Genomic DNA, 12,988 nt, shown 5'->3' on the forward strand with positions numbered 1-12,988 from the left:
CCTGGGACAGGGGGTATCTGCCACACTCCCAAGTAGCTGCAGGACCCAAATGGGTCAGACATCTCTCTGAATTTCAGTTTCTTCCTCTCCGAAATGGGAAGGAGAGCCCCCTCCCCATGGGGCTGTTGGTAGGAGGAAAGGGGACCCCTCACTGCCCAGGAGGTGAGGGCTTTGTTCCTGGCTGCAGGGGGAGGAGACTGCTCGGCTCCCTTCCCCCCAACAGTGTGACGCTGAGGCGCCCTCAGCACTGTACACGGGCCAGGCTGCCCAGGACTTGTTGCCCTGCCTTCTGGCTTCCCTGTGCCCCCGATGCACACGTCCCTCCATGCCTCTGCATCCCTCAGCCTGCGTCCTGCCTTGACTCTGACTTCTGGGGCTAGGTGGCTGTCTGACTTAGCCCCGCACGCCCCCAGTGCCCACCTGGGCTCAGGCAGCCCTATGATGCGCGTCAGGCACATGCCCTGTCAAACATACAATGGAAAGGCTACAATGAAAGGCCAAAAGTGACCCAGGCTAAAAACACCCAAGATGAGCCCTGCAGGGATCCCAGAGGTGAGATCTGAGAAGGCTTCCTGGAGGAGCTGGCTCTCACACCAGCTGATTTGGTAGAGTTGAGAAGCTTTCCGGCGACAGAAGGCCCTGATGGAGGCCAAGGAGGGAAACATGAGGGGCATTTGGGGCAGGAAGGGAGGTACCGAGGCAGGACCAGACCACAGGCCTGGCCTCAGGCCGCCTCACAGGGGGCCAGCGGGCACTCACCTCAGACCACGGGCTGGTGTACCACTTGAAGCACGGCCTTTCGAAGCAGGTGCTCTCCTCCGGGGGCTTCTTGGCCAGCCCACACTCGGGGCCGCTGCGCGTCTGCGGCTTCCCATTGGCCAACTCCATGCACAGGATCAGCCTCTTCTTTACACCTCGGCCACAGGTGGTGTTGCACTGAGGCCAGGGGACAGACAAAGATCAGAGGCCAGAGGCCGGGAGGACCGGAGCACAGGGCCCAGGGCGACGCCAGCGACCATGGCTTGGTCAGTAGCAATTGGGTGAAACGATTAGAGGGATGGCAACTTGGCGGAGAACTCTTTGGTCAATAACCATTTGACCCAAAACAGATTTGATCAAGAGCCATTTAGCAGAAAACCATCTGTTCTGAAACAAAACGGTTAATGACAGTTTGGCCCAGGATGATTTGGCCACTAGCCATCTGCCTGAAACAAGTGGTTGAAAGCAGTTGGGTTGAGAACAATTCGTCTGACAAGGCAAGTTGGTGACTATGATCTTGGTCATGAGAACAGACAGTTGCAGAGGACCCGGTGGGGGCCAAAAGCAAGTACAGCCCGAAGTCCTCAGCTCTGGTTTTCCGTATATGGGGAGTAGGGGTGGGGGCACCGTGGGAGGGAGCAATACTAATTCTGCATGCATCCTTGAGCGTTTGCCTAAATAGATTTGGAAAGTTTTAAGGGGTTTTCCTACTCTTTTGGCTTCTTCTATTTCAAATTAATTTTTAGTGAATTGTGCCCTCATAATTTGCAGTTAAGCCCTCATTTTGAGCAATCTGTCATTCCAGCCGCATGGCTCTCAGCCAAATGCTGTCCCAGTCAGAGAGGGCCCTGCCGCTGGGCTCGCAGCACTCACCCGCTCCCAGTCCTGGGCCAGCCAGTGGGCAGGGCAGTTCTTGTCCCCACAGGGGTGGATGGCCAGGGGCTTGGTCTCCGTCTGGCACTGAGACTCGGGCACCACCCGTCCGTCGCTGGTCTTGCAGTACACATGTCTGATCATGCGGCCCTGGCCACAGCTCCCACTGCACTGCAGGGGGACACCCAGGTTAGAGCAGAGCCTTCTCCCAGGTCCCCCTGAGGTCATTCCCAAGAGAGAGGAACAGCTCCCTGGGCAATGTGGGGAGCTGTTGCCATGGTAACCACATTTTTAAATAACATTTTCTGTGCTAATTACAGAAATATTGCATGTTTGATGAAAAACACACACAGAGAAAAGCACACCTAAAAGGTCATGTGTACACACAGCACCAAGAGGGGTTCCCGGGGAGCACCTGAGCGTCTCTCTTCCAGAAGAGAGACAGAGACAGAGACACAGGGAGATGGGCAAAGGGGTTAGTTTAAAAGGGGACCGCCATACGAGCCACCTGTTTTGGGATAAAGGCCTCAATTCTTCATCATAACAAGAAGGCCCAGCTCTTCCCCCACGTCCTCACTCCGGGAAAATGGGGAGACTGAGGCACAGCTGGACGAAGCACTGGCCTTGTGCCCTGGCCACCCTTCAAAGTATGCCCCCAGGGGCCCCTTCCTCACCGGCCCCCAGTCGGAGACAGTCCACTGGCGGTCACAGGGGGGGCCTGTGCAGTCTTTCTCCCCGACGGGCCTGGTGTTGGGGTCACATAGCTTCTCATCCTCGGAGCAGCGAATGTCCCTGGTCACCACACTGCGCTCCCCACATTTGGCTGTGCACTGTGAGGAGCCAGGCGAGGGCCGGTGTCAGGACGGCCCTCATGCACGCCAGGCCCCCTCCCTGCTCGCCAGCGCACATGCTCACCTCAGACCACTCTGACATCTCCCACTGCGGCCCGCAGGCCGGGTTCCGGCACGTCTTGCGCTCCTCAGGCCTCACGGCCTCAGCCGCCTCACACAGGTCGCTGTACACGGAGCTGTCGAAGCCAGGCGACAGCATCTTCCAGCAGCGCACAATGCGGAACTGGTAGCCCTCACCACAGGTGCGTGAGCATTCGCTCCAGCTGCTCGTCTCCCACCTGCCTCGGGAGGGGGGCGGACTTCAGCGACCCCCACCTCCCTTCCTGCCGCCAGGACCCCCTGCAACCCCACCCCCCCAACAATATGTGCCCACTCCTCCCTCCCCCACCTGTGTGGCCCAAAATCACCAGGGCTGAGCTGCTGAGGCCCCCACGGTGGAGACTGCTGCCATGGGGACCCCGAGTTCTCTAGGAAACACCTAGGTGTGGGTGGGCACAGATGCCTTAACTGCTGTCCCGAGTGTGCACTTGGCCACCCTGCCCAGGAGCCCACGCCGCCTCCACCTGCTCTCACCTCAGCACCCACCCACCCACCTGGCCTTCCAGACACTGGGGTGCCAGGTCCTGGCCCTGTTCCTTTGCTCACGCTGGGATCACCCGCCCAAATCCCTGAGCCCTGCTGTGGGATTTTGAGGGGAGCAGCGGGACCCAGGGCCGCACACCCAGCTTCTAAGAAAGGAGCAAATGGGCAGGGAGCAGAGGCCCAGAGGGAGCAAGGCAGGAGAAAACGGGCACATAGCAGTGTCAGGGAGAGGCCTCCAAGGCAAGTTTGCTCCCAAATGACAAATGATGGGAGGCTGGCACCCTCGGGCTCATCTGGGGCTGCTGCACCAGCTCCCACCACGACGGTGAAGAGGAAGAGGACATGGTTAGGGCTCCATGTCTGACCATCTGTGACCCGCGGGCTACAAAGACAGGACCTTCTCCCACCTGCCAGGTACGGCCAGTTCTCTTGGAACTGTTGGAATAATCCGTTTAATTCATAAACATCCTAGCTGCGCCAAGTAGGCCTAGGGGCAAATGTGTCATCATAGGACAGAGTAATGTTCAGAATGGTTTCTCAATCTGCCGTGGGAGGAATTAATTGGCCACCTACTGCGTGCGAGGCACAGCGTCAGGTTATACTGCAAAGCATGGGAAGACAGAAGGACTGACAGACAGGTCAGTATGGCCCCTCCCACTGGCCCCGCCCACAAAGCCCCTTGGAGGAGCAGGATGCAAACTCCTCTGGGCAGAGGCAAAGCAGAGCCCAGCTGCCTCCCCCAACTCTGCCTGGGACACTGGGTGGCAGGTACCTGGGCTGGCACTCCCTCCCAGCACAGAACTCTTGAACCGGCTCAGGACGGGTCAGGGCGTCGCAGTAGCTGTCGTCCACCTCGATGCCGTCATAACGAACACACATGGCGTAGGTTGACATTACCCCTGGGTTCAGGACAAGAAGGGCCTGTGAGCCACACGTGAGCCCCTTGGAGACCAGCCGACGGGCCCTGTGACCTGACCGCTCAGAGCCCAGCTTCCTGGTTTAAATCGGGGTAATGACAATCACCAGCTTACAGAACTGGGGAGAACCCAGCGAGGACTGAACTCTCTCTCCCCCCGCGTCCCAGTGTCTGACCTCTTCTCTTTGTAACCTCACCCCCACCCCAGCCAGCCCAGGCTGGACACCCAGTTCATATGTCACAGACCCTGATCTTTGAATAAACGCAAGTTGGCCCTGACAGAGGCCATACAGCCAGGTGTCACTAATTTTCATTCATTCAACAAACAACTACCCACCTCTGTGGGTTGGTGGGTGGGTGGGTGGGTGGATGGATGGATGGATGGATGGATGAATGGATGGATGGAAGGATATTGAAAATCTAACCATTCCAACCCTTTCCAGCCTCCCCAGGTGTTATATATCAGGTCTTTAGACCCTCCCTGCCCTCCTGTGACGTGCCCCAGTCTTCAGCAAACTCCCTCTTGAACCTTCTTTTTCCAATATTCTGTGTGTTTCCTTTTATGGGCTCCCCAGGACTTTATAAATCCCATCAGAGGATGGGATGTAAAGAGCCAACTCTCTTAATTCCTTGACCCATCTCCACCCTGTTTTCCTCTGTCCTCCCCCCAGGCACCCCTGTGCCTGACACCCAGCTGGCACACAGGCCAACTCACTAAGTGGTGGTGGGTCCCTGCCAAGGGGTCAGGATGACTCAGGGTTGTTGTTAGGCCCCTGGTGACGGCCTAGGTGGGGGCAAGTTTTGTTTTTGCTGCTACCATAGTGTGTGTATATGGGAGGAGCGGGGGGTGGAGAGAAACGGGGGGGGGAGAGAGAGAGAGAGAGAGAGAGAGAGAGAGAGAGAGAGAGATCCACCTTCCTGAAGGATGGAGAGCATGGCACCCTCATCGCTGGGTGGCCAGCCCTCAACGTCCCCTACATGGAGAGCCCCAGCCCCCGCACGCTCCCTTCCCAGCAGCTCCTGCCTCTCCAAGCCCCAGCCCTGGATGGAATGAAACAGCCTGGGAAGCAGCCCACATGGGGATTCTTTCTTTTTTCCGTCAAGGACGAGCCAGGCTGCAGTCTTTGGTCCCTCTTTGCCAGCACTGGGCTGTGCAGCCTTTAGCCCTCTCTCAGGAGGAGGCCGGCTTCCTGGCCAGGTCTGCTGGGGATGTGCCCGGCCTCAGACACCAGCCATGGGGCCCAGGGACGTCCGGGGTTGGGCACTTGCAGACCCTCGCCACGGGCCTGCTTATTCATTCACTCCTCCTCATGAACCAGAGGCCCGGCAGGAGAGACTAGAATTCGAGTCCCAGCTCCATCTCTCCCTGGTGCGGTGACGTGAGTACTGCCCGGCTCTCCAGGCCTCAGCTTGCCCATCCGCACACATGGGAACCCACCAGAGACGCCAGGAGAATGAAAGCACCAGTTTTCTGGACCCCTCTTCATTAACTCGGTCTTGAACACCGTGTTTTGCAAACCTTCTTAGACAGGGAGCCCTTGCTTTTATAAGAGTGACCAGGGAGCCCCAACCCATGAAACCGACGGGGGGGGGGCTCGCTGCACCTGGGCCTCTGGAGGGGCAAGGCTCAGGGTCCACTGCCTCCACTCCCCTCGTCCCTGTGCCCTGGGGGAACCAAGGAACAGTTTGAAATCATTGCCTGAGACTCAAGGTAAGAAGAATCCAAACCAATTCACCTGCATTTCTACCGCCCCCAAGCGCGTCTTTAAGGAAAAGAAGGAAGACACCCTATTATGGCTGAGCTTGGCACAGGTCTGCCGCACTGACCTAACAGCGCTTCACACGAGATCTTGGCAAAGCACAGGTCAGGGAGGGGCCCCAGCTGTGTGCCCATGACACCGCTCAACATTCACAGATAGCACGTGACACAGAAGGTTTGTAATCCCGACCACCACCCCAGCCTGGCCTCGGCGCCCTGCAAAATGGGGTTTTGAGAGGAGGCAGCCACTGATGTGAACATCACATGTGGCACAGTGTGTGGGAGGTGGCGGCAAGGGTCCGGACTTCTCGTTTCACCTCTGTCCCCACAACCACCTTTGCACAGGTGCGTGTCTGCTTTACAGGTAGAAAACTGAGGCTTGCAGAGATCAAGCACTTTTCCAAGGGCACTTGGTGTGGTCGAGCAGATAGTGCATCTCAAGTGCCCACCGACGCCCCACAAAGCTGGCCTTGGGCCCTCCAGAATGCCAGGGGCAAACTCCGTGGGTCCTATGCCCTGCTCAGGAAGGTAGGGTCCTGGGTCCCAGCCCGAGAGGGAGAGCAATGTGAGCAGAACATAAGGCCCTGTGGTCCGTTCAGAGCCCTGCAGTCACCTCTCCAGCTGCTTTCTCGGGCCCATATCCTGAAATGCCAAGCAGGGCTGCGGGAGGCGTGACTAAGCCCAGACCACAGCTGCCCAGGGCCTGGTCAGTGTCTTGCCTCATCCTCTTCATTGTCCAGGGACTGCAGAAGCATCCAAAGTTCAGGCCATGGGGGCAGGGGGGAGGTGCTGGCTGGGACAGGGACATTGTACGTTTTGAGTGGCAGCCCCAGGTGTTGTCCAAACCCAACCATTAAGCCTGAAGTATAGATAAGGTGGCTCTCATGTCTCCATGCCACATTTGCCAGGGTGCTGGTGCTGGCTCTGCCATCTGAACTTGCAGCAGCCCCCGGGAAGGGAACCAGAGCTGGCTGGCAGCAGATGGAGTCCAGTCCCTGATGGCTGCAGCTAGCATCTCAGTGCAGTGGTGGCCAGCCATGTGTGCAGACAGACATGGGTCCAAGTCCCAGCTCAACACTTACTAACCACTCGTGTCTGCCTGTCAGGCGCCACCAAGGGGTCTCCGCCCCCTCCTACCTCCTCTCCTGATGAGGTCCTAGAACCTGACCCATTCCATAGGCCCCAGACTGCATGGGTCTATTGCCCCGTTCCTATGTTTGTGTAAACAAAAGTAAACTCCTCACCACCTGAGATTTCTTACTTTGAACCGAAAGGACGTTTGCTCTAACAAGACATGATATGAACGACAACGGACGAAGAGTGTTTGGGGGCCCGCGTAATGCCCAGGACAGGGGTCCAGCATGACGGGAGCAGGAGGACACCCCAGCCCCTGTTACATCCGGCACACTACCTCCCAGATCAGGAAAGGAATCAGCAGACAGGCTCCCTGCAGGCAGCTTGGGGCTACAAGCAGGTAAGTGGGTCCTGCAGCCCTGCAGCTGTGACCAGTACCTGTGGTGCAGGTGGCACTGCAGGGTTCGTGGGATGACAGCTTCCACCGGTACATGTCCGCCGGGCTCACGCCTTGCTTGCGTGCCTTGGGCCTGGTCCTGAAAACAAGGACAAGCAGAGAAGAGGGTGAGAAGCCACAACGCTCACTGACGGGCATGGATTTTCGTCGGAGGGTGTGTTCTCATCCACAGGGGCGGTTGTGCTTTTCTGTGACAGCACACCTGTCCTGCGCCCCAGGCTGAACCCACCTGTTAGGGTCCAAACAGCCACGTCTAGGACAGAGCAGAGGGATGGAGCACCCACAGGGTGCCACAGTTTAGGGTGCAAGGGATGTCTGTGGTCTCCCGTCTCAATTATTTAGTCCGAGCACACTGCTGCTGACGCTCCTTCAGGGGCAGGGGGGACGGGTAAGCACTGGGGGCTCACCAGCATCGTGATCCCTCCACACAGGTGGGTTTCTCACCTTCTAACATCTGAGACTGGATTTCTTCTCCCCCGGCCCCTCCCTGGGAAGGGGTGTCAGAAAGCACCGTATGCACTGAGAATGTGTCAGAATTCTCTCCTGCGGCCTCCTTCAGCCAGGATTCTGATTGAATGGGGACATTATCCATTCGCCTCCAATTATCAAAATAGAAAAGTTCAGCGCAGACAGGGGGAGTGGCTACGTCCCCTCCAGACGCCTCTGCCCAGGTCTGCCTGCGATGGCTGCTGTGCAAGGAGAAAGGCACGCAGCTTCCCCGCCAGCGACCAGCCAGGATTCTTGGCCGGAACTCAGGCGGCCTGAGCCAACTATTGTTAGGACTGTTTGCGTCTTTGAACCAGTTGGTGTGCTGGGCCCAACCTCAATATCGTCCTGCAGGCCTGGTTGGGACTCAGCAGGGGACGAGGGAAGTGGCTGCAGCAGTGGCAGTCTCTGGGCTCCCAGCTCCAGGGCCCACAGAGCCAGAGAAGGGGACATGGTGCCCTGGCCTGGCTGCTGGCTCGTCACCCAGGCCTCGACCTCCCTCTTCCGCTGGGCACGGCAGCAGGCCCCGTCCCCAGCTCCACCTCCCTTCCGGCCCAGAGGGCTGGCTAAAGAGGACAGGAGCTACATTCATTTCACAGGGCTCAGCTATGGGCACGTCCACACGTCCCTTCCTTGGGACCTGCTGTCAGGCTGAGGTGAGGGTTGCAGGGCATACATTCTAAAAGGCCTTCTAGTTAATTCTGTGATGCAGACACTGCTCTGGATTCCAACTTCTGGAACTTCACAAGTGGACGAGAACTCTCTTACAACTTACTTTTGCAGGCACATCTCCCTGAAAGGCACATCGTGCTCTGAGAACCAGGAAACCACCTCCCGGAGACCTGAACTCATAAATGTACTGGTGCGGCTGCATGAACCCAGGGACGGGGGCCGGAGGGGATGGGGAAGGAGAAGCATGCAGAGGGTGGTCGGGCAGGGCAGGTATGAGCTGGTGGCTGATGTCACAGCTACTCAAGCCTGCTGGGCCCCTCACCTGGTGGCTTCACAAGCAGGAGCCCGCCCCAGGCTTTTCATGGTTTCTGAGAGAAAGGGAAAGTACCCTCAACTCGCCCTACTCCTTCAAAATGAGAAAAAATTTTAAAAGGCCCTTTCCCAACACCCTGTCATCTGACAGCAAAGGACCCGTGGAAACCTAGGAGAGCACCCAGGTCCCGTAAGCAAGGCCTCTGGGGAGGGAAGAACCCAGAATATCACCCCCTAACCGTTGATTTGGAAAATACCAAACCACTGATTGGGTCCCTCGCCCCTCCTTTCAACAGCTTTAAATTCTCCCCCAGAACCAAAGAGATGAAGAGATCCAGCTCATGACCCCCCACCCCACCCATGGCGAAGCCACCACCTTTATCTAATTACACACTCTCCCGCCAGCAGGCAGGGTGACTCATTCCTGACTCCAGGAAGAGTGGCCCAGTTCAAAATAACCCTTCAGATTTTAAGCACAAAAGGTATTTCTGGAGGAGCTGCCTACACATGGCTCTTACTAGCTCCAGCTCGTGTCACACACAGCATATACAACCCTTGAAAAACCCTGCACGAATTTGCACAGCAAGGCAACCCTACCAGGTTCTGTTCTTAGAAGTAACGCCAGGAGAAAAACACCCAGGAAATCTCTGTACCCCCAGCCCTTCACCGCCTCCAGCTGCAAGGGAGATGGTACCCCCCGCAGCCTTGAGAGTCAAAACTGCTAGACTCCACCTGGTGACGGCCGCCCAGGCATGGCAGGCTGCAGATCACGCGGCTCCGGGCCCTCTGCCCAGCGGCCTCCAGCACAGGTTCGTACAACCGCAGGCAGCAGCGGCTTTGCAGTGACGGTGCCTGTTTATAAGGGAACCACCATGCACCCCTTGCTTTTCTTCCCCTCCAGACGGGGAGAGGGACCCTGCATCTCTGTGTCTTGGACGCTTGTTCCCAACCTCTGCATCTGGTGACGGGGCCTTCCTTGATTGTTTGAGGCCAGCCTGAGAAGATGAAAATAACCTTTCCTTTCTGGGCTGCCCCTTTGATTTCAGCCTCTCTGGGGAGCAGACGCGACTTCCTGTGTTTGGACAACTTGCAGAGACGGGGCTATTTTGGCCTGGTGGTTTCCCCACGCCTCCCTCAGCCCTTCTTTATCTCAAAAGACCATCTTTGGTCCCTGCCTGGCAGCGTCCTTTGATGGCAGCCAGAGGGGAGCCACCCCATCTCATCACGTCTGGGCCTTTCTGAGGGTTGACAATTGATTGAATTGATTCCTGGGTCCCCACTGGAAACCCCATGTGTCTCCGTGGGGCTGAGGGGGGTGGGGTAAGATTCAACTGGGATGGGGCAAGAAAGACTCTAAAATGTGACTTAAGACCCAAAAGCTTGTGCCTGATCTGGCCTAGGAATCCTTGACTACCTGAGCTGATAGGCCCTGAGGCATCTTCTGATAAGTTCTTCCCTTAGTGATCGGGAAACTGAGGCCCAGAGAGGGTTGGAGCCGCGTCTGAGGCTCATGGGGGCAGAGCTGAGATGGCGACTCAGTTCTCCAGACACTATTTTCTGTGATTTTCACCGTGCCACCACCGCCACAGACATATTCCACGCCTTGAGCCACATTAAATAGTGGGGCCACCCTGATCACCTATTCAGAGAGGGACCCTGACCTCAGACAGCTGGTCTTCTCCTGCACCGAGGTCATGAGCCGTGGGGGGGGGGGTCCCTCCCTCACCCTGGAGGTTGGCTTGTGTTACTGACTGTTCTGTTACTGAGTCCTGCCCCGGCAGGCTAGGTGCCTCACACAGGGAGGGCAGCCCTGGGGTGAGTCGAGCCCACCGCCAGGACTTCAGAAACCAGGCTCAGGCTGTAAGTAACTGGCCGGGTCACGGCCTAGAGCTGGCTGATTCTGAACCCCAGTCCTTTGTCCACAAGCCCCCCCTTTCAGACTCAGACCCTGACCCCAAAAGCAAAGCCTGTCACCCCCTTCCAGCCACTGGGTCCCATATACCTGTGAGGCCCCCGCACTCTCTGCAAGGTTTTGGACCCCAGGCCAGGGAGTGGGTGTGCCCCTGTGGGAAGAAGGGCGGCCACAGGAGGCTCTAGAGCTCCCCTAAGTCCATGTTTGCAAAGAATCCTGCCCCAAGCCCAGATGTGCCCTCAAACCGTCCAACCCCGGGTACCTCATGTGAGCCTGGGCCTCAGAAAACAGCTGGAGGTCAGGGACAGGCCCCGTCCCGTGGGTGCACGGCGGGGAGCGGCTGTCCCCTGAGCTCCCAAGGACACCCACCTCCACATCCTCAGCCCTGGCTAGGGTTCACGTCATGTTTGTTGTTTAAAGTCAAGGGGTTTGGGTGGGTCCTCAGAGAACAAGACAAAACAAAACCCAGTGGCCCATCCCTGCCTCCACAGCCCGCCCCACCCCTCCCACCCCTCCAGAGGCTGCTGAGCCTGGCTCTGCCATTTCTGCCCGCCTCACTGCCCTATGAGTTTCTTGGGAAACTTCAAGGTGGAGGGACACTTCAGGGTGGCCATGAGCCCAAGGGGTTTGTCATTAGGGACTGTCCTCTAGGAGGGATGGTGGCAGGCCTGGGGGTACCCTGCTCCCAGCTTCCCCAACTAGACAGGGAGGCTCCTGGTCTCCAGCTATGACTGTCTAAGCATTGCCAGTTGTCATTGTCCAGATGTCCCCAGCTGTCCCTAGATGTGACTGTCCAGTTGTAACCAGCTGTGACTGCCCCAGTGTCCTTGGCTCTGGAGCCTGACCCCAGTTGGCTTGTCACACGGCCCATCCCAGAGGCAGCTCCAGCCCCCGCCGCAGAAGCCCTTGTTCCTAATACCTGATTCTGGGGTGTGGTCGCTGGCTGCAGAACCCACTGGACCCTTCGCCAATCTCCTCTCTGGCCTGCAGTGAAGTTTGTGCTGAGTCACCCACATTCGGGGGACAGCCTGGAGCGTCCACCTCACGCCCAGCAGCCATGCAGGCAAAGACTGTGGAGACTGAGAACCCAGAGACCCCAGACCCTCACAGACTGTGATCCTAAGTTTGCGAATCGCCTTCTCTGAGTCCCAGTACCTGCCCCTAACGCTACAGGTGGCGTGACCAGTGTATGTTTCCATGCATGTGGTGTGACCAGTGTATGTGTCCATGCATGTGGCATGCGGAGCTCCGAGCTTGGTCACGACGAGCGCTCTGAACTGCTGGCCAACTCCCTCCCACCCCCGTCCTCCTCCCTGCCGACATCGGATCCACTCATGAACGCTCAGCAGTGGGACTACCTTGTCGGGAAGACACTTAAACCCAGTCCTGTGACCTCCTGTTCTGCTCCACGAGGCGGGAGGGAGGTGCCAGACAGCAGCGGCTGTGACCCCGTAGTGAGGTCTTACTTACACGGCCCCCGCCCCAGAGGCATCTGGACAGGGCAGAGGAGTGCCTCCTACCTGGCCTTGTGTGTCCTGTTCCCGGCCGAGGTGGGGAGGCTGGCACTGGCGTTGGGGAACGGGGCCTCGGAGGAGGTGTTGGTCACCCTGTCACTGCTGAGCTCCAGGTAGGACCCATTGAGCAGCTCAGCACCGGCCCTCTCGTTCTCCTCGTAGTCGACATGGAGGCTCTCGGCCAGGGAGCTCCGTGGGGCGCCCTGTGCAAAGATGCTGTTGACCGTCTCGTTGAGGGCGAGCTCCCTGGAGTCCGAGCCTGCATCCAGGAGCTGGCCGGAGATGGCATTGGCGGACAGGAGTTCCTGGGAGGTGAGGTGGGCACCGGCCTCCTGGTCATCCTTGTCCCCCGCGAGAGCCATCCCAGTGGCGTTGCCGTCTACAAGGGAGACAGGTGGCTCAACTTCAAACGCTCCCTCTCGTGGGGGGCAAGGGCCGCCCTGGGGGTGGGGGAGGGGTTCAGTGAGGCAGGAGGCGAAGAGCTGAACCAGGAAGCTCCCAGAGGTACGTCCCTTCCCTATGAGAGGGTGCAGATGGCCAAGTGGAGGCCTGCAAGCCGGCCTGGACAATCTCTTGTGGGGGAGTCGGCTTGACCTCTGCAGTGGATTAAAGAGGGTCTCCCTACACTCATGTGTACCCAGAATCTCAGAATGTAAGTGTATTTGGAAAGAGGGTCTCTGTAGATGCCGTTAAGGATCTCCGATGAGGTTATCCTGGCTGTAGGGTGGGCCCTCCACCCAATGACTGCTGTCCTTGTAAGAAGAGGTGAGGGCACAGAGGAGCAGGTGTGTGAGGACGGAGGCAGAGACTGGAGTGGTGCA

General features: G+C 58.0%; 1 protein-coding gene across 2 annotated transcripts in view; it reads right to left on the reverse strand.

Annotated features, from left to right (window-relative positions):
• The window catches only part of ADAMTSL2 (ADAMTS like 2), a 36,604-nt gene that overhangs the window by 3,887 nt on the left and 19,729 nt on the right, over nucleotides 1-12,988 (reverse strand). For both annotated transcript variants that reach the window (XM_074331321.2, XM_088793525.1), the window contains 7 exons: nucleotides 12,174-12,546; nucleotides 7,253-7,350; nucleotides 3,838-3,964; nucleotides 2,548-2,761; nucleotides 2,307-2,462; nucleotides 1,633-1,803; nucleotides 760-936 (listed from right to left, as the gene is read on the reverse strand). In XM_074331321.2, coding sequence (XP_074187422.2) covers nucleotides 760-936; nucleotides 1,633-1,803; nucleotides 2,307-2,462; nucleotides 2,548-2,761; nucleotides 3,838-3,964; nucleotides 7,253-7,350; nucleotides 12,174-12,546 — 1,316 coding nt within the window. The remainder of the gene's footprint in view (nucleotides 1-759; nucleotides 937-1,632; nucleotides 1,804-2,306; nucleotides 2,463-2,547; nucleotides 2,762-3,837; nucleotides 3,965-7,252; nucleotides 7,351-12,173; nucleotides 12,547-12,988) is intronic.

Source organism: Rhinolophus sinicus, chromosome 16, assembly GCF_057876585.1.
Source record: "Rhinolophus sinicus isolate RSI-liver-muscle chromosome 16, RSI-T2T, whole genome shotgun sequence".
Classification (NCBI taxonomy): Eukaryota; Metazoa; Chordata; class Mammalia; order Chiroptera; family Rhinolophidae; genus Rhinolophus; species Rhinolophus sinicus.